The following is a 19,962-nucleotide window of genomic DNA, read 5'->3' as shown; positions in this document are numbered from 1 at the left end:
ATACATGCAGAAACTTTATTAAAATGTTAATATATTTGAAAAAGTTTTTAATATTTAAAAACTATTATAATATATAAATTTATATACGAATTAAAATTTTTTAAGACTATATTGATCAAAATTGCAATAATGAGGAAGAATAATGATTTTTAATTTTTTACAGATTATTAAAAATAATAAAATATAATTAAGGACTCTCAATAATAATAAGAACATAAAAGAAATTGGCAATAAGAGAGTCGATGCGGATTATTAAAATAAATTATTATCGGCATAAATTATCGCAACGTGTAATTTTAATTGTATTTTAATTTTGAATTAAAAGTTGGTACCTAACATCATTAATATTGACAATAGTTGTGCGTGACGTGTCTCCAAAAATACAATTTCTGTTAAACAAAATATTTACTTTAAATTGTATAAAAATATGTCCTTTATATGTAAATATGTATTTCGAAACCTTTCTTCCCAAACCAAGCATTTTATTGAAATCAAATTCGCTGCGCACGCGCGAAAAACCCGGCCTATCTGGGAACACGGTAGTTCCTAGTAGTGTCAGTAGTGTGTCCTGACTTTGCTCCAGAGTTACTAGCCAAGTGTCATCTGTGATTTTACGAGTGTTTATTATTTGAAAATGACGGAAGAGAAAATTGGCTTGTTAGAGGAGGAAGCTTTGAAGAGAAAAGAACGACTTCAGGCGCTCAAACGAAAGAATGAAGAGGGCAAAGAAAATGAGAACGACACGGTCGAAAATTTGCCAAAGTAAGTTTTATTTTAAAGATACAGATTGAAATCTAACCTCACATTGCCGTTGACGTGCTCAGAGTCTTGTGTTTTCAGGCCAAAATTTCGGAGTTATAAGCCGCAGGACGAAAGTTTGAAGAATAATGTGATAGAGGATGCGAAACCCGGCGATGTGGAAGCTGTAGTTCAGGAGCAACTGGACGCTGCGAACAGTAAAGTGGTTATCGAGGAACTGGTAAGTTTGGGACGTTCCACAAAATCTGTTCTACTATTAAACTACTTTTTATTTACTGATGATGGCCCTTCAATGTTTTTACTAGAACGTGATTCAAAATTGTCAAAGAATTTATTGATCAAGAATAATCTGCTAAAGTTCTATGTATATATGTACATATATAGAATTATATATTTCCTCGATATGGCCATATTTCTGCAGCGTTCTGTCACGATTTCTCACAAACAATTTTTATTTTGTTTACTTTTTTCACTTACTAGGATATCAGTAATTTAGCACCGAGAAAGCCTGATTGGGATCTGAAGCGAGATATAGCCAAAAAATTGGAAATATTAGAGAGGAGAACGCAGAAAGCGATAGCAGAAGAAGTGAGGGCACGTCTCAAACAAGGCCAACAAGATTTAGCAGCTTACGTAAATAATTCTCACAAAGAATGAATAGTATCGTTATCAAAAATATGTATATTTCGTAATAAATTATATTTTTTTTATTTATAGAATATATATTTAATAATCAACATTTATATATTTGTAATTCATCATTATTTCTTATATGTAGCACATGAGGTATCTAAATAATTGATATAGCTCCTTATGAATTAAATATTCACTTGAACTCGCTCGCATGGAGAATGACACATTTATTTATTTTAAAATTCAATCTTAATGCAAACATTTTATCTTGGCAACTGTTATATGTCACTATTAATCACAATTAAATGATTGCGATTAATGTATGTGTAAAGATAACGTTTTAATTGATGTATGTATATGTGTGCTGTGTGTGTCATGATCTTGAATTGCTTATGTCGCTGTTACAATGTTAAGAAATAATTAAATTATTGCTGTTAAATTAAAAATCATCACATAAAATGTATTCTAGTTACATGAAATCATAAAACTTTATTTTAGAGCGTTTACTCAATTAAATATCTTAACCGTCAAACAATATTATAAAATTAGATTCTTTTTCGCTTAGTAATAGTTTACTAATTGTCGTCATTCTCTTCCTTCAAAGGTTACGATAACAATTGAAAAACACTCTTTGACTAGAATATTTCGTATCAAGGATTTCACATGGCAAACAGAAAGATTGCCACAAGAGCTCCTAATGCAACGAACAGAATCGGCACCTTGACACTCCGTTGTCCAGAATGCCCATCAAAATGATGGTCTTCAGAAATGTTACTCGGCGTGCTATGCTCTTGCGGAATGTTGTGAAGAACTACTCGATCTTCCAAAGGCTGCACCGGCCGGAAATTGTGAGTCAGTTTGTTGCCCTGTGGGTTCCGTAAGTCACGAAATGCAGACAACTGAAATTAAACAAGAAATCTGCGTGTTCTTACGTATCAAATTTGCAGACATATATGTACATAGTTTAAATGATTGAAAATCTGTGCCAAAAAATTATCAATTTATAAATAATATTATAACGTTAGAGAAATGTTTATAGTACTCGCAAATCATGTTAAGAGACCTGCTCGCGCGATAATTCTTGATGATCCTTAAAGTCAATCCACGTAGCAACCTCGAGACAAGGTGGAGTAGTTAATGAGCCGTTATATGTGAAGTAGTCCTGCATGTTCGCAATATCTGGCACAAGTATTGTTTCCAATAACAAAGGCTCTTGCAATACTTTTCCCTTACCCATCGCTTCTATGTCAGGTAATAATTTTACAATCGGTTCGTACGTTGGATTCGGTTGAGGGCTTATCTGCATGATTTTATTAAAAAACAGACTTTTTTTTAACATGTAAGATTATTTTAAAAAAAATTATAACGATGCAAGAAGATTAATTATAATAACGTATAAAAGATACAAAGTAAAATTTCGAAATCGACGTGATCTCTTACCTCGTACAAATATGCTAAAATAGCCAGACCATCTTCGTGCTTAAGAGCTTCATCCATCGACTTGTAATCCTCCTTGTAAAACACAGCATGCATTTCCATCGGGAACGAATGGTTGTTAATTAAATCTTCGGATCCCTCGTAATCGTTCTGGCCCCAATGAAAATGCAGTTGTTCAAACACGTAGATATTATTCTCTAAGGGTCCTCCGGACAGCATGGCTGCTTTGGATTCGTTGGTTTTCAGCATGACTTGATTGGAAGAAAAAAAAAGTTGCATGCAACAGCAATTATTAAAATATTAAAGACATCAGTGTGTTGTATGCAATTATATTAAAGATATATATCTTTTTATGTAACATCGATATTACGTGTTAAAAGTAATCTCTATATCTGAGCTCGATTACGTATTACATTAACATGATTGAGATCGTTACGACGCTGATTTAACCGCCAGTAATGATACGTATACGAATCGTTTGCGAACTTTTTATCTTGTCAGCGTTTTAGTCACTTCTATTTAACATTCATGTGATTTATTGTGAGTTCGTTTGTACACCAGGATATTTATAATTACAAGGTACAAAGTATCTGTTTTTTCTCATTTCCTTGTTTTATCGTCCCAATTATATCGTAACGAAACGACTTTAATCCTCGTGAATGTAATCGCGAGGGGTTTCCCAACGGGAATACTTAACGCGAACCGCGAGAAAACCTCGAGCTAACGAATCCAATGTCTCTTTCTCGGCGTGCCGAATGTAGAACCGAACCGTGAAATTCTTACCCGTGTGACCGGTGTTCGTCACGTACGACTGGCACGGATTGTCAATGCCGATCAATCTCAGTGGCTGTAGGCTGACGTTCTTCACATTGTGCTCCTCTATGTTAATGGGCGATTGATGTTTCCCAATGCACGTATGATACTCATCACCCCAATGCGACGGACCTGCGAAAACAAGATTGATCTCATTTCGAAGTGCATCATTATCAATGAACGTCGAATAACGAACTTCTCTGTCAGACTCACCTAGACTTCCCTCGTAACTGAATTCTTGACCGCGACAGAGACCTGAAAAAATAAAAATGTTTACTAATTTTACACGTCGCTCATTACACAAATCTCGTAAAAAGAAAAACGCATAGCGAATAATAATGGGCGATGCTAATAAAATAAAGTTTCGATTACGATAATGAATGATATGAATAAGAATGAGTACATGAATGCAATGTTACATGAAGAAAACATATATACGGCTTTGTTTCGATAAACAAGTAATTTCTGGTAAAGTTTTATGTCTGAAAATAAAAAATTATTGAAAGAGGAAGATAACTTCAATCTCAACTTCTTGAAATTCGTAGAGATGTGATAACTGATAACTTAATTGTTATAGAAAATATATTAATATTTTCAGCTCAGCCCAGATATTATCGATGCGCTTTCTAACGGATCGGCCGAAGATTTTCGCGGAAGTTGAAAGTGCATTCGAAGTTCTCTGTCTCTTGAAAGACAATTGGCCGTTTCCGCGCGCTTATTATGCGCCAGAATGCTTCTTGATTATCTAGCTAACGAGTGTACTCGCGATTCTTTTCTGCCGGTACTTATTCGGTGGGCAAGTCGTCACCTGGTTGCTTTAAGGTTCCCCACATCTGCTCGACATATGCGATGAGAGACGCTTTACTCGAGAATATTGTTTTCGTGTTTTTTAGTCCAAACGGTTACGTGAGGAGTGTGGGGACCGTCGACGTGACACCGTCTGGAAATCCTTGGCTGATTTAAAGTGATTATCTTGAGAATGATGAACATCCTCGGCGTCCTTCTTCCATTACGCAAAATCTTTATTGTTGCACGTACGATTACGTGAGACACATGCAAGAGAGACATCGTCTACAGAGGTCCGAGACATCTGACGATAACGCGAAATTTCGAAAAAAAAAAACTGCAACGTTATGCATGATAAAAATATCTCGCGAAATCGAATAATAATCGCTACTGGTCGAAGAATCGGTAAAAAATGTTATATCTTAAAAGTATTACCTGCTTGCTTTTGAACATATAATAATAAGGATAATAAGGATAATAACATATGTAAATCAAAGAAACGAGGGAATTGAATTTAACCAACTGCAAAAAAGGCTGTTCAAACAACAGCCTTCAAACAATAGCCTATTCTAACAATAGACTGAAATATATTCAGAAAAAGATGAACGTTCGTGTAGACGCGATTACGATTCCATTAATTTTGTATAACAAAATCACAGAGATCGATATTGCGTGGCTATTGGCTATGCGAATTGTCCCAAAGTTACTACGTCTGTGACAATTTGACAGAACGATGCAAACTGTATGTTTGCGCATGAGGCCTTCACTTATAATTTATCGTTAGAATTTCTCTTTAAAGTTAAATGCACGACGTTTTGCTTCACACATTAAGCGATTTTACTCGATTACGCTTTATAATTTCAAACTTTTGAAGCGTGTAACTTTCGAACATCAGCTTTCGCAACATCGTCTGTACTTGATAAAAAAAAATTCTTTCACTAAATGTGCCTTAACATTCCATTTGTCGATCCATCAAATATTGTCTCTTAGGATGATGCATACATGCGTATCGCTTGTAAATTTACATTTTTACGATAGCAAACAAGCCTCGAAAGCGATAGCAATGTTTCGTGCTTGCGTTACAACAACGTGTGATGATCATCAGGGATTATGCAATTCTCAAGTTCTAGGTCCTTTCTTTAATTACAACTGATTACTCGTCAAGACGCGCGTCTTAACGACAGCAGAAATGGCGCACACCAGGCACACACATAAAAACCTATATAAAATGATAATACCGTTTCGATACCTACATGGCAACTTTTATCAGACGACTCACTAAGAAAATATGAGACATTAGTCTACCTCGAAAGGATTAGTTGACAATCATTTAACGGCGTAATGGATTACGAAAAAAGTGTCGCTTCAGATAAAAATTCAATTTTTTCCGTTCCGAACAACGCAATAATACATAATTCTGTTCAAGACTGTTGAAGAGAGTTTTCTGCATTCAATATGTAAAATTACTCGATCGGATGATGATATACAACTACATTTATTTGTGCTGATTTAACTTAACATAATGATTCGCCTGACGTGTGTCACGAGAACAATCCGTCAAATTACGCTCATCACTTTTGCACGATGATCATTATATCTGTATCGTTAGTTATAACGATTGTTTCTACAGTTTGACATAGCGTTCATACAATATTGAAATACATATTGAAGTATTGGAAACGGAAACTTGCGAAAATACCTGCTAAATTAAATTGTTATTGAGCTTTGTTACATATAGCAGAATCTCTGTTGATAAAATTATAATTGGCATCTTAATCGCACGTCCTGTATTCCCTGTATGATGTTTTGCGGTCATCTTCAGCAATAATTTCAATGTATTAATGCACTTCATCATGTGCACTAAACATTCATCTTTTAATAATACTATTCGGGTATTGTAGTTGAAATTTAAGTCACGTGTCTTATATATACATTAATCGACTTAATGAGACAGATAATTTATTTGTTTTATTTCGTTTTACTCGCGTGTAGCTCAATCACATTTTATCGTACTTGAAAATAAAAATACGTCTGTAGCATGATGATTTTGGTAAGTTACACACTATTGCTTGTTATCGAGACATAATATTTTCAATCGCGAGATTCACATATGACAAGCTTGCAGGAAACATCGGATAATTTTATTATTGTCTTCATTATCATTGTCTTCATAATCTCTCGTTGAAGTTAATGTCGTGATTTTAATATTTTCTTTGTTACTAACAAATAATCATCGCAACTCATTGTCAGTCAAACAGACATACAAATATTTTTCTACAATATTTAACAAGAACTTGATACGACCTCTACGTATAAAACAACATCAATTTTATGTTCAACAGTTTTATGATATTATTCTATGTAATCATTAAAACGACTATAAAGTACTAATATCTTATCTGATATCTTATTTTTAAAATCTTATTTCTAAAGTCAAAACGCAAATGCCATGGTATTTTTGTATTTTAATGCCGCATGAATATTTAAGATTACCGAATCTGCAATTCTACAATCCGCAAAGAACAACATGTCTGAGAACAACAGCTTGAAGAAGCATCTTCGAGCGACGTTAGGTTTATGCAGAGGAGCGAGGAGCTGTTCCAAAGTGATCGTGCCGAAGGTTCAAGCGGAGACTCACCCGATAGGAGGAGGAGGCCGAGATAAACGACCGAAAGTACCATGATCGTTCACCCCGTCAGCGCGTACACCATGAAATCTCGCGGCACTCCCAACGACTCGCCGATTCGTCGAGGAATCAGCGAGGTAATGCGAATATTTCTGTATTACGGCCGGTGGTAGACTGAGTACTGCCGGCTCGGTCGACCATGTTAAATAAGAGTTCGCCGCTTCTATTTCGCGACGTGCGATTGACTTTGCGTCGTCGCGTCGACAGCGAAGAGGGAAGAACACGATTTGTTTCATGACGATCTACGAAATCAACACGGCGAGTAATGATTTCGAGATGCGACCTTGAAAACTACAATAGATAAAAAAAATAGGCGACGTAAATAACGACTGGCATAAATCCGCTTGCTTTTGATAATCAAACTGGCAAATCGCGGGCTGATTGCTCAAATCCTTTGTACTGCATGTATACAGTGATTCGCGATTTAGCTCGAAAATTATGGGCAGCTTAAAAGCTTGTTATTGTACAAATCTATCACTCCTATTATTCTGATAATAAGTATGTTTAACTTTTAAAAGTCTACGTTTATATATGTCTGCTTCTCCTCGTTCCCCTTCTTTTTGTCATATTAAAGGCTTCCAAAGACTCGGAATTTTAAAAATATGCGCTCAATTTTTTGCGAGTAATCTCTGCATTGGAATTATTTTATATTTTTCAATGAAAAGGTAAATTGTTAAGAGTAATTATTTTAATTTCTTCCAAACAATTATATATTAAAATATTATTTTTATTACATTTTTTAATGGATAAATTTGGCAATGCAACTTAAATTCTTCGGAGCAAAAAAAAATGAACGTCGAGGAACGCTTAAAAGTTTGGCAATCAGATGCGAGGTCCTCGCTTGAGCAAATCTTACGATATATTTAACGCTCTGTATAGACGTATATGTTTCACGAGTGCAACTTTGCACGCGTTTAATATCAAGCAATGCAGCCCGTTAGTGTTTGCTGTGTTATTTAGTATTTAGCAGTCCGTTTGACTAGCACAGGCGGAAATCTCGTGAATATATCCGGCGATATGTGATGAATAACTTACGGTACCTTCCTACCGTCGCGCTTTTCGGTATTCCTCGACTTCCGTTTCGCGAAAATTATTCTCTGCGGTTTTCTCCGGCGTAATCCAACCCAACGACCGTAATCCCCAGCAGATTTGTTATACACGTCGCGATCTCATTTCTCAAATTGGCTATTGAAAGATTAATAACATCCTGTTTTTATCAATAACGTAATGGGGAAAACGACGTTCTTTTATCGTCGGATTCTATCAACGAGAGACTAATTATTATATCCTTACGTTCGCATTATATATACAATATATACATCATCTCTAATTTTCAATCACGAGAAAATCTTTTAGCGCAATGTAGCTTCTGAAAAAAAAAAAAAACAGTACACAGAAATACGTAAAAACGAAATGCGGAAAGTGCATTAGATAATTACGCGTAAAATAAGGTCGAGTATAAATGTTAATGTTGTACTCGACCTTATTTTACGCATACACGCCAGTTTATATATCATTTTCACGTAGATAAAAAAAAATACCTGTTTAGGTAATTAGGTTTAATATTTCGCTCTCTTCCGAGAAAACATCGAAATATCGCGCGAAATATTGTCGACTCGGGCGATACTTAAGTGTTACAGACAAGAATTTCATCGAGACTGTCGGGCAACGCGTTCGATTTCGCAAGCGTTTCACCATAATAAACGGCGGTGGATGTATAATAGAAATCTCCGCGAGCGAGGACGGATCGAGCGAGATTGATGCAAAAAAGCACGATCGGAGACGGAATTTTTCCAGGTTCTCGCTCTATTGAAATATCTGTATCGAGAACAATACGTTCGTGCACCGGGTAACGGTACATTACGTAAGAAATGATCGATCGCGCGGAATCAAGGAATGATTCAAGTGTTTTCTCCTCGAGATCGATTCGGCATTCGCGTTTCGTGCACGTTGACTTTAATTCTGGACTGGCTGCAGGACAAACGCGTTATATGTGACCGAATTGCGCATATTATGCCTGCAATGCATGATGATAAAAGATCAACCGTCAGCCGATGCGCGTGCGATGCAAAGTGTCACGCTCATTAGGATTCGTGCGTTATAACGTTGGGACGAGATATCGCTGCTAGAAATTCTGGAAAATTAACGTAAGTGGCCACGCTTAACAATGCAGCGCCGGAATGAACGACGGAGGCGTAATGTTGCCGCTCGCCGCTCAGCTATTGTTTGTCGATTGCACAACGCCAGAAATTGAGATAACAATCGGGTAAAGGTAAATGCGTGCGATACAGCTCGCAATTTGTGGTTCTGGTTACCCGATTATGTCGACGCCGCGTATCATCGTCATGGTGCTTGGTGTGCGCGATGTAACCTGTTGTTCGCCTATACAAATGGAAAGGTGATGAAGACAAATAATTACAACTGTTTCGAGTGTCTCTCTCTCGTCATTATATTTATGTATTTTATACGGCATTTAATTTACTGTGAGATGCAATCAGCTTGCTCGTCGCATTAACACGCGATTTTGTCTCGCTATACAGAAATTATTTCTCTCGTAACGCGTTACATAAATATTAATATTATGTATATTATGTGTATCGCCAAGTAAATAAATTAAATGCATTTTCACGTAGGTTCATTACTTCGTTCATTTATTAATTCGCGTATCCAGCAAAGATAAGACGTTATCTCTCTTGTGGCGAAAACTCTGTAGAAACGTAATCGTCGAAAGTTCATCAACCTATACACGTTACAACAAAAGCTATCAAAACCGCGTTGATCCGATGACTGAAATATTATATCCGTTTATGGTTTCAATTATCGAGTCGTAATTATTATATGACTCTCAATGGCACGATGTAAAAAGTTAGATAAATTAAGAACGATAACGACCCTCAGACCCCAGATTCCATCAGGCTTTAAACACGATCTGAAGGTGTTACACGGACTTATAGAGGCCAGTACTTATAATCCGATCTTATATTTAAGACAATCTTAAGTATACAATCTTAAGATGTTTTAAACCAATAACAGAATCGTAAAATTAAGCATCTTAAGACATTATCTTACAACAGTCTTGAAATAAGAACGAATTATGAATACAGTACGGGCCAAAGTTCAAAAGAATACAATTTAAATTTCGCTTCGAGATTCGAAAAGAAACATACGCGCACGCTTGCATAACGTCGACGATGTCGCAAGTCGCAAGCGCAACTGAATCGTTCTGTAAAAACTACGGAGTTCGGGGAGGAGAAGAGCATTCAGGAAATTCAGTAACGTCGTCATCGTCGTCATTCCCGTCATTCTCCCTCCCGCGCACGTTCGCCACGTTCCGTCCGTCGTCGGTCGTGAGTAGTCGTGAGTTCGCGACAACGTTCAGATTGCGCGGGCGTCGCGCGACAAAGAAATGCCCCCAGCGCGGCGGTCGAAAAGCCCCTAGGATTCGATCGGCGCGCGCATCGCGATTATCCGCTCGCGTCGCTACGTTCAGGCGGCTCGCGGACGACGCGGACTGGTCCGCGGCCGCGGCCGCGACCGTCGCGACTGGTCGCGACGACCAATCAGAAGGCCCCTGGCGCACGCGTGCGGTCGTGGATCGTGTGTGGCAGTTGTGGCACGTTCGCACGCGGTACGCGGTGTGGCGCGGCGCGCGTCAAAGCGGGAGCGTGTGTGGTGGTGTGGTGTGTGTCGCGTCGCGCGAGCGCGAGCGCGTATTCTCGCCGCGGTAATACGTATGTGCGCATCTCCGCGCCGCCGTTGCCCGCCGTCGACGACGTCGGCGTTGTGCCCCCCCGGTACGCCGCTTTGGAGCGTAGCAACGGCCGCGCGCCGCGGAAGCGGAACCCGGGTGTGCGCTGCGCCGCGGTGCCCGCGTGCCATCGCCGTCCGCGATATTCGCGACATTCGCGTGCCCGCGACTCGCGAGGAGCCAGCAACAGCAACAGCTCGTCCTGCTTGTCTCGGCCAGTGACAACATTTATTTTCGATACGTTCGCGAAGGGACGGAGGGAGAGCGGGGTAGGAGGGAGAGAGACGGAGAAAGAGCTCGGATCCCCGAGCCGCTACTCGCTACTACGCGAGCTACGACAGCTACGTGCTCGGTGCTGCGGGGCAGTGCGGGGTGCCCGTGGATGCGCGCGGCCAGGACAGCTAGCTGGAGCAGGTAAAATGGACTGGGGAAAAGCTGTTTATCCGCGGGAGGAGTGGCGATTTTTTCCTCGGTTGTGGGATTATGTGTAACCGCGCCATAATTGCACGGGGCTTTTAACGGGCGAGAGAGAGAGAGAGTGAGAAAGAGTAAGTGAGTGTGAGTGAGTGAGTAAGTAAACGAGCGGACGAACGAGAAAGACGAAAAAAAGGAAAACGACGAAGGAGCGATCACGAACGTAAAAGGAGCGAGCGAAAGAGAGAGAGGGAGAGAGAGTGTGCGTGTGTGTGTGTAAGCTCGGCAGTAAAACGAAGCGAGAACGAACGCGGCAGCGGGGAGTAGCTTGTGGGGGGTTGGGGAGGAGAGGCGGGGAAGTCTCTCCGTCAAAATGTCGCTGAAAACGCCAACGCGGATACAGTGATGTTGCCGCTCGTCTAACTCGGGGCACTCGTCGTCTCGACGTCTCCCTTCGAGCCTGGAGCCTGCGAGCCCTCGAGCCTCGTTCTCTTTCTCCTCCCCTTCTCTCTCCCCCTCTTCCCCTCTCTCCCTCTCTATCTGCCCGATCTCGTTCTCGGCCAGAGCCAGGCGGCTCTAGCGGTCTTGTAGCGAGGAGAAAGAGAAGATCGCGGGTGCATCGATTACTCGCGCGCACGGGTCACCCGGTTTGTTTCTCTACATTTGTAACATTTGTTTCTCTACGCGCGTCGTCGTTCGCGTCTCGCCTCTCGTCTTCGGTGGCGGGATCCCTCTTTCCTCTCGCCCTCTCGCCGTCGCCGTCCCCGTCCCCGTCCCCGTCCCCCGTTTCCTCGGTTTCCCTTACAAGGGCGACAGGTTCCGGGGAAGACAGTAGACACCTCGATCTCGCGAGTGAGGCTTCCGAAGTCGATATCACGCTCCAGGTACTGGCGATCGCGGAGAGCAGGAGAGAGGGCCCCCCAGCCTCCTTCGCTTCCGCGCGACGACGACGCGCGGGGGGCAGCGAACCCTCTGCTGCATTCACGGTGAAATCGGCTCGTCGCGCTCGACACCTAACTCGACTCCGACCTTTTGTTCGCGCCGCGGCTCGGTCTCCTTCCCTCCCCCTTCTCCGCCCCCCGTCGCCCCTCGGCACCCCGCGACGCCGCGCGAATCTCTTCCCGCGACCGTTAAACGCTCGTCTTCGTACCGATCCGGCCTGGATTGATAGAGTTGGCCGCGGTTTCAGCCGTACTCCGACTTGGACTCCGACTCCGACACGTTTGGCGTTTACGACGTCCACGTCGGATCGTCGGCTCCGATCTGGCGATCGGGACGGACACGCGGGACACGCACGAGCCAGACGGAGTCGTCGCCGCCCGAGGGTGAGCCTGATTTCGGTCGACGACCGGCCCTCTTCCCGTTCCCGTCTACGTCAGAGTGACCACGTACGATCGTCGGAAAATCGAAAGTCCGTGCTCGAGCACGGTTCCGCCGTGCGATGCCGACGCGACCCGAGGAGATGGACTTGATTCGAGTGCGGTGATCAGTGAGAACCCGAGTAACCATCGCTCAGCATCTTGTTTACGCAACGCGCGCGCGACTCGCACATCGCGCACAGTGCCGTTCACCTCTTCCAAAGTCTCCGTCTGCCTCCGAATTTCCTGCCGATCGTCAGATTCTAGACGTCGGATATATTCCGTTTCTCGACGGGAACGGGATTGTGTGACCCCGAAAGACCTCGGGGAACCCGAGGCACTCGCAACGTGCGGGTGATTCGCGCGATCGTCCTAGGTACGAATAATTCCGCAGCGACGGCGAAAACGCCTCATCAGAATGAATTTCGCAACGAAGAGCGCGTTTCCGCTCACGTAAGACGCGTCGTTCTAATTTGGAGTGTCATCGGTGCTGCTCCGCGCGATCCGTCTGTTTGTATTTCTTCGACTATTTGTCTGGATTTGTGTCTGGAGCGCTTGCACAATACACGTTCGTGTAATGGTCTTCGGACTTTCGGACCCTCGATAGATGCTCGCTGAAGCAAGTTCGTTGACTTGCAGCCAGGGTTTGGTATTTAAACAAGTTCTGCGGGAAGAGGAAGTAGCTCGCGTAAACTTCATTGTTCATTGTGGGAAAAAAATAAAACGCTTTAGTGACACGAATACATTACGGAGAGTGTACTTAAAATGATTAACCTATGTCATTCTTTATCTTTGGAGTCCGTGAATCGCAACGTACAATAACAATCGCTTATAACATTCTTTATAAATACACCTATTGATATTTCTTTCTAGAAATTATAAAAATTATTGTTAAATATTATTTATTAGAGTGTACTTATACTACATCTTGCCGCTGTAAATATGCTAATCTTGAAAATATGTTAAAAGAATTTTTTTTATTATAAAACACTTGCTAACTTGCAATCTCTTAAAACTTGTGAAAATACGTGAGAATATGAAAATGTTAAATTACGTACGCACAGTATATCCGTTTATCTAATTCTGATTGTGTTACATATATTTATGTAACATGTTTATATATGTATTATTACTGTTTATTGTGAAAAACATTGCCTGTTTTGCTTCAGATTTTGGATAAACTCACTTATTGAAAAACAAAAAAGATGGTGTCGACACGTCAGTCGAGTAACATGGGAAGCAGCGGTGGCAGTGGACCAGTTGGTGAAGTAGAAGTAAACTCGTTGAAAAAGCACCATTCGGTAACGGCTGGCACGTCTAACAATGGGGCCACCATTGAATCACGCAACCTGAATCTCCTGGATTTACCTGTCGAGATCCTTGAGAAAATCTTCGGCTATCTAGGCTTCAATATGGTAGCCCATATGCGTCTGGTAAGTATCACTAAATTCTAAGTGAAGTCAGTTCATTTCTCCCACGTGACGTGCTGTAGCAAACCTCCCATTCATCCCATAGGTTTGCCATCAACTGGATCGCATTTGTGGATCAATACTGAACTCTACGTTTCAAAAGCTACAAGCTCAAATGTTGAGCCGTTTTCAGGCTATCAAAGCGCAAATGCCCAGACGCGAGTCCGCGCGTCGGAATCACCCGTTAGCGTGCGAGTCGGATATTATAGAAACTCTGCATATGCGACTCACCTTGCTGCAAATGAGTTTCGGCAAGCACATTGAACGGAAGCATTGCTGCTTCTTTCCCGGCGAGGTATATATATAATTACGTTTAAACCCCCAATAGTAGAGAAACGGAAGTAAAAATCCTATTTCCGTTTTACAGATCTTAGACGAAGTTTATCGCATTCTCTATTACATAAAAGTTACTCCGAAATTACAAAGACCTTACAAAGTCACAGACGAATTGTTTGATCTGAGTACTATGGCTATGGAATATTTCAAAGAGCACATTGAACCAACATTACCAGAAATTCCTTACTTCGGTGCCGATTTTCTGGATCTTGCAGGAACCTTCTCCTGTAAGTGAAGCAAATGGTTCAATACTTTTCTATACTTTCGTAATAGAATTTTATTGATGGCACGTTGTTGTCGCAGCTTCTAGTAGCGTGAGTAAACCATTTATGTGCCTGGATTCCGCGCCCCTGACCGTCGGAAATGGAAAAACGGGCAATGCTGGAGAAGAAGAAGGTTCTTCGTCGCATTGTTCAGACGATCCTGCTCTTTTGGAGTCCAATGTGTCACCACCGCAATCGAATATGGTTTTGCGAAAACGGATTCGCAAGATCAAACAGGGCATGAGACGGTACAACAGTCAGCTAACATTGATGCGCAGGGATTTGAAGAGTTGCAAGGCGAAAATTGCGGATCAACAGAAACAAATTGTGGAGTACGCTACTCGATTGGATGATAACGACAAAAAGAATGAAGAGACGTCGCGGAAATTCAGCACACTCCTACAGGTATTTATCCAGATATATTCCAGGAATTTGAAATAAAGATGAATATTTAATTTATTATATATAAGGTTTGCTTTATAGCTTAATCTTACAAATTGTAGGATTGTAAATTGGTTTTTTTTACTCTCAATTGAGTACAGAAATCTATATTTCCCCATCTTATAGATACACATTTTTTTTTCTAGGAATTGAACAAGTGTAAAACCGAACTACAATATTGGCGATCCAAGTCACCAGCAATACCAGTGTGCGTAGGTTGTGGCCAGTCAATGCCAGTCCCTACAGAGGATTTACAAGCTTTAGCCAATCAGGGAGTGCTACCGGATGCGTTTGGCGAAGGGCACGACTTTATTCCGATCGCGGATGCCCACAGCCCCACCGAGGTGATACAGCAATCTGTAGTTACGCAATCTCCGTCGACTCCGACGGTGGACATGGCACCCCCCAAGGCTCCCGTGCCTTCGATATCCTTCAAACGGAGATCTACTGCAGAGGAAACGTCGGGCGATGCCGCGAAAAAATCACGTCGCACTGCCAAGTCTCGTCAGGCTAAGCGCTCAAAGATATAAATTGATAACACTGATCATGGTACAAATATTCAACCAGTTTAATGAGTTTCCGAAGATAGGGGACTTTCTATGATGGTTTACGCGCGTTTCTTTATGTCAGCAAGCCGATATGATCTTAGAAGAGTACAAAATTCCTCACCGAACGTCCTGCATCTCGCGCAACGAACCTCGTTTTGAAAATTTTAGCCGCCGCGATTGTCATCGCTAATTGGTTTTGCGATTATTTCTTGGACTTAACGTCGCCGGCACATGGCGCACATTGATGAATATTCTAAAGAAGCCTAGCCGATCATTCGCTTTGCTCGTAAAGCAACGTCTAATTATACTTTCTCAAATGCTTATTAGAACTCATTTGTTTTTTCATTGTCATTGCCGCGGTACACTTGAAGATGATAGAAGGTTAAAATCCTGTCTGTCATGTTTGTTTTTGTCATGCATTTAACAGCGGTATCGTACGAGAGAACGTACTAAGTAATGTCGTGGCGACGGGCACTTTGCCTTCCATTTTGCTCTTCGATCAAAAATGTACAGTCTTATTTTTAAAAATAATGTACCCTTGCTAGAATGTTGATTGAAAATCGCGTCTTCAACATTTCGATCGAATGAAATAATACGGGAATGGAGACAGCATTAAAATTTCATAAAGCAACCTATATAAATCAAATTGGTACATACCAAGTAATTTTTAGAAAATTGTAAATTTGAGAATTTTTTTGGATCGTATTCTCCATAAATTGAATTGATCTAAACCAAGTAATTTTCGGAAAGTAGTTGTAAATTTATTCGAGTATTTGGATCGCGTTATGACACAACATAGCTTGTGGTACTTTGCATACAAATTTTGAGATAGAGTCTCTAGTAAATTTAATTTCGCGATATCGATTAAAAGGTATCTGGGAAAATATCTGGGAGATTACGACGGTTCGTCCAGGTACTGCAAATACAACCAATAACCATATCAATTCGTTTTGATTAGTTATGCTTGTTTGTATTAGAAAATTGATTCTTTTACAATCATTAAATATTTTATCGTCCAGCTCTATTATTTGTGTCAATGTTCACATACTTAGATTATATGAATTCGTGTGGCTGGATAAAATCAAAAAAATTTTATGATAAAAGTATCATCCCAGTATTAAGACGCGAAACAACCAGAAAATATCTGGAAAGAATTTACATCGTACGCGAAAGAGCAAAATGTTGATGGATACCTGAAAGGGTGTTAGTTTATTTTTATGAATGCGCCATTTTACCAAAACAATTACGAAATGGCGTACACATTGCAATATTAATAGAACTAGATAATTATTTATAGGAATGATTCTATTTAGATAAAAAATTGGGTATCATGCTATTTTTGTATATTATACGGAAAAAAATGAAGTTTTGTTATGAATAAAAATTGACAGAAATTTGTATTTATTAGAACATGTTCCAAATTTAAAATGGTGGACGTTCACGTTTATAAATTATAACAATCAAGGATATTTGCAATCGGCTCCGGAAGTCTGATGGTTTACCTTGCGCGATAAACAATTATTGGTACAGTAGGAGCAATTAATGTCTTATTTGCACCGATTACCCAATTAATCTCAAAGCAGCGTAGTTAGATATTGTGAGTTATTCATGATGATACTTATAAAAGAAAAATGGAAAATACAGATAAATATATAAGTGAATACTTTATATATTACAAATATATACGTACATATATCTTTATATATATATATATATATATGCGTATAAACGTACGTATATATGTATATACATATATATGTATGTATATATATTTGAGTGGTACTTGCCAGAGGTGCGCATACCACACGCAGAACACTTTAGTTTAACTTTAATGGAACAATAAGATATAACGATTAATTAATTAACGATAAAATAATTGAAATATATATGAAAAAAATATATATAAATATATATATATATATATATATATAATTTTTTATCGATGTCAAAAGGAAATTAGAGAAAAAGAAAAGCAGAGATAACTTAGGGTGTGAATATAATGGGAGAACGTTGCGGTGCGCATACGTGTGTGAGGTGAATGTGTGATATGTATGAAGATAATATACTAAATTTGAACTTTGACGAGAATTTACGATGTGATGCTTTATCGATTTAACCGCGGGAAAGTGACCTTTATCCGAAAAATATATAAAATACACGTGGGACGTTTCTGGCTGCGAACGAACATGTAAAACTTCACTTAATGTTTACGTTACGTTGAATAGCGCATTGCGGGGGCGGGCATAGCCAAATCGTACGTGTCGGAAATTTCGAAATGCTTGTACGTTCACTTGCAGAACGTCGCTCGCGAACCAGCGGCGACGTGTATCACGGACATCCGTAGGACGAGACTACCCGGAAATTCGCATCGAGACTCTATTTCGTCATTCGGGCCCCTATAAGAACGAACATGTAGATCCAGGATCGACGGCTACAGCGGCGAATTGCATCAATGTCAGTTGATGCTAATTCTGGTTGGCTGATGACCAAACTTGTTTTCTCTGTAATTGTGATCGATACTCCTTTCTTTTAATTATTCTACAGGTGACTACAATATCTCTCGATTTTGCCTCTTTTTAACACTAATTGTAAGAGGAACGGCAAGTTATCAATCTGAATAGTCAATGCGAATCAAAAGTTAAATTGAGAATGCGACATTAGCGTATGATTTTATATGATTTTAGCTAACTGAAATATCTTTCTTTCATAATGAATATAATATGTGGAAAAAGGGAACAGAGAATCGCCAACCAGACTGAGTTGGTCGACTGAGACCGTCTCGGTGCAATTCAGTCTAAACATAAACATACCTCACATATACACACATATTATATGTAATATAATACATGATATATTACATATAATATAACACCTTCGACGGCGTCTTCTACACGACACCGTCTCAAACAGTTCACGCTCCTCTCTCTTTCTCGGCTTTCCGACATAATCCGTCCCCGAAACGATACAAATGTAGAACCGTGTACTACGCATATTATGGATCTAAGTTAGACGTACGATCGAGTATAACAGTGAATATGCGAATTAGGAGTAGAATAATTTTTCTAGACGGTAGAGAAGTGCTGTGCGCGCGCGCGGGGGAGGGGAAGGGAAACGAATGGGAGGAAAGAAGGATATATATATGTATATGTGTGTGTATATATATATTTATACATATATATACATATATCGTGGAATTACTCGCTCCACCCCGAAGCCTTGCTATCTGCAAGCGTATTTAATGCAAGCAACGGTCCTTGCCTCAGGTACACAATAGACAAATACCCATGATGATACCGAAATCGTGTACACTTCACGGAGACAAAAAAAACGACGATGTAGGAACACAATTTGCCAGCGTTACGGCGAGGTGCGCGGTAACGCCGAGGAATAACGGATATATTATCTTAAATGGTTTTACGTGTATTAAAGCGATTGTAAATATATATATTAGATACACCTTATAATAAACATAATTTAACATATCTATCGTTCTAACTTCAGTCTATCACGCGCGCATTACTCGGAGAGCTAAAAATTAATTTCCAACTTAATTATTTTATTATATTGTTGAACATTATACGTATATCAACAATTATGACTTTACTGAATTTTGATTGTCACTCGTAACAAAATGCAAATTGATCTTATTGATCCACGTGGTCCGATACATGCCAAACATTTCTCAAAGTTTACTTATAATTTTTTTTATCGACGCATTGTAGTTCTCAAAACATTTTAAATCCTCGCTTATTTTGATTTAATTTTCTTTTAACACAACAGACAATAAGTTTGATAACACGACATCTTTTTGCACCAGTTCAATCTAGTTTTATTAATTATTAATCATGTTTTATTAATGTCATTAATTCTATGAGTATTATGTATATTAATACTCTTAATGAATAATCATGAAGTAATTTCAAAGCCATACGTTTTATCAAACAATATATCTATATATAATATATATTTTACATGTATATAAATTTATGAAATAATAGTAAAGAAATTATAGTTGAAGTTCTCGGGGATAAAATGAATGGTTTTATGCTTTCTTAATTTAATTTTATTAATTTTATTAATATCTGTAGAATTCGAGTAGATCAAACGATCATTACGACTAAGAAAAATTTTCTTTCAAATTTGCTAACGAGATATGGAATTCATTATAACAGTTTTGTTAATACGATCAAAGCGCTTTTCATTTTTAACACGAAATAAGCTCATTTCAGCTCTGGAGGGAGAAAGAAGAAAAATGCGGGGGAGATATGCGA

The 19,962-nt window shown here is 39.7% G+C and overlaps 3 protein-coding genes across 6 annotated transcripts; 2 read left to right on the top strand and 1 right to left on the bottom strand.

Moving 5' to 3' along the window:
- The first annotated feature begins 580 nt into the window (after positions 1-580).
- Positions 581-6,519, top strand: LOC139821531 (coiled-coil domain-containing protein 12). Its single transcript, XM_071792663.1, has 4 exons — positions 581-762; positions 841-979; positions 1,240-1,392; positions 4,536-6,519. Exons 1-4 carry the CDS (start codon positions 635-637, stop codon positions 4,608-4,610), a joined length of 495 nt encoding a protein of 164 aa, XP_071648764.1. The 5' UTR covers positions 581-634; the 3' UTR covers positions 4,611-6,519.
- On the bottom strand, positions 1,444-7,255 carry LOC139820943 (carbonic anhydrase 2). The gene is made up of 6 exons (XM_071791602.1): positions 7,067-7,255; positions 3,856-3,897; positions 3,613-3,774; positions 2,833-3,080; positions 2,456-2,692; positions 1,444-2,291 (listed from the first exon to the last, which is right to left on the bottom strand). The coding sequence occupies exons 1-6, from the start codon at positions 7,107-7,109 to the stop codon at positions 2,052-2,054; spliced, it is 972 nt and encodes a 323-aa protein (XP_071647703.1). The 5' UTR covers positions 7,110-7,255; the 3' UTR covers positions 1,444-2,051.
- Positions 7,256-10,743: 3,488 nt separating this feature from the next.
- Positions 10,744-19,173, top strand: Dmpd (F-box protein dmpd). Of its 4 annotated transcripts, none has more exons than XM_071790416.1 (6): positions 10,744-11,276; positions 13,804-14,067; positions 14,150-14,398; positions 14,471-14,666; positions 14,743-15,107; positions 15,290-19,173. In XM_071790416.1, exons 2-6 carry the CDS (start codon positions 13,840-13,842, stop codon positions 15,671-15,673), a joined length of 1,422 nt encoding a protein of 473 aa, XP_071646517.1. In that variant the 5' UTR covers positions 10,744-11,276; positions 13,804-13,839; the 3' UTR covers positions 15,674-19,173. The 4 variants fall into 4 exon arrangements, with proteins under 4 accessions (XP_071646517.1, XP_071646584.1, XP_071646654.1 ...); XM_071790483.1 differs by lacking the exon at positions 10,744-11,276 and adding an exon at positions 11,639-11,923; XM_071790553.1 differs by lacking the exon at positions 10,744-11,276 and adding an exon at positions 12,254-12,601.
- Positions 19,174-19,962: the final 789 nt, after the last annotated feature.

The sequence above is a fragment of the Temnothorax longispinosus genome, chromosome 1, assembly GCF_030848805.1.
Source record: "Temnothorax longispinosus isolate EJ_2023e chromosome 1, Tlon_JGU_v1, whole genome shotgun sequence".
Taxonomy (NCBI): Eukaryota; Metazoa; Arthropoda; class Insecta; order Hymenoptera; family Formicidae; genus Temnothorax; species Temnothorax longispinosus.
Note: the sequence above shows the minus strand (reverse complement) of the source record. Positions and strands in the feature narration are given on the sequence as shown.

Coding starts and splice junctions, on each gene's coding strand:
- Dmpd (XM_071790416.1), top strand. CDS start 13,840: ATGGTGTCGACACGTCAGTCGAGTAACATGGGAAGCAGCGGTGGCAGT. Junction 14,399..14,470: donor GCTGCTTCTTTCCCGGCGAG/GTATATATATAA, acceptor TCCGTTTTACAG/ATCTTAGACGAAGTTTATCG. Junction 14,667..14,742: donor TCTTGCAGGAACCTTCTCCT/GTAAGTGAAGCA, acceptor TTGTTGTCGCAG/CTTCTAGTAGCGTGAGTAAA.
- LOC139820943 (XM_071791602.1), bottom strand. CDS start 7,109: ATGGTACTTTCGGTCGTTTATCTCGGCCTCCTCCTCCTATCGG. Junction 3,898..7,066: donor CGGCCTCCTCCTCCTATCGG/GTGAGTCTCCGC, acceptor TTATTTTTTCAG/GTCTCTGTCGCGGTCAAGAA. Junction 2,693..2,832: donor TTTTAGCATATTTGTACGAG/GTAAGAGATCAC, acceptor AAAATCATGCAG/ATAAGCCCTCAACCGAATCC.
- LOC139821531 (XM_071792663.1), top strand. CDS start 635: ATGACGGAAGAGAAAATTGGCTTGTTAGAGGAGGAAGCTTTGAAGAGA. Junction 980..1,239: donor AAGTGGTTATCGAGGAACTG/GTAAGTTTGGGA, acceptor TTCACTTACTAG/GATATCAGTAATTTAGCACC. Junction 1,393..4,535: donor AACAAGATTTAGCAGCTTAC/GTAAATAATTCT, acceptor CGTGTTTTTTAG/TCCAAACGGTTACGTGAGGA.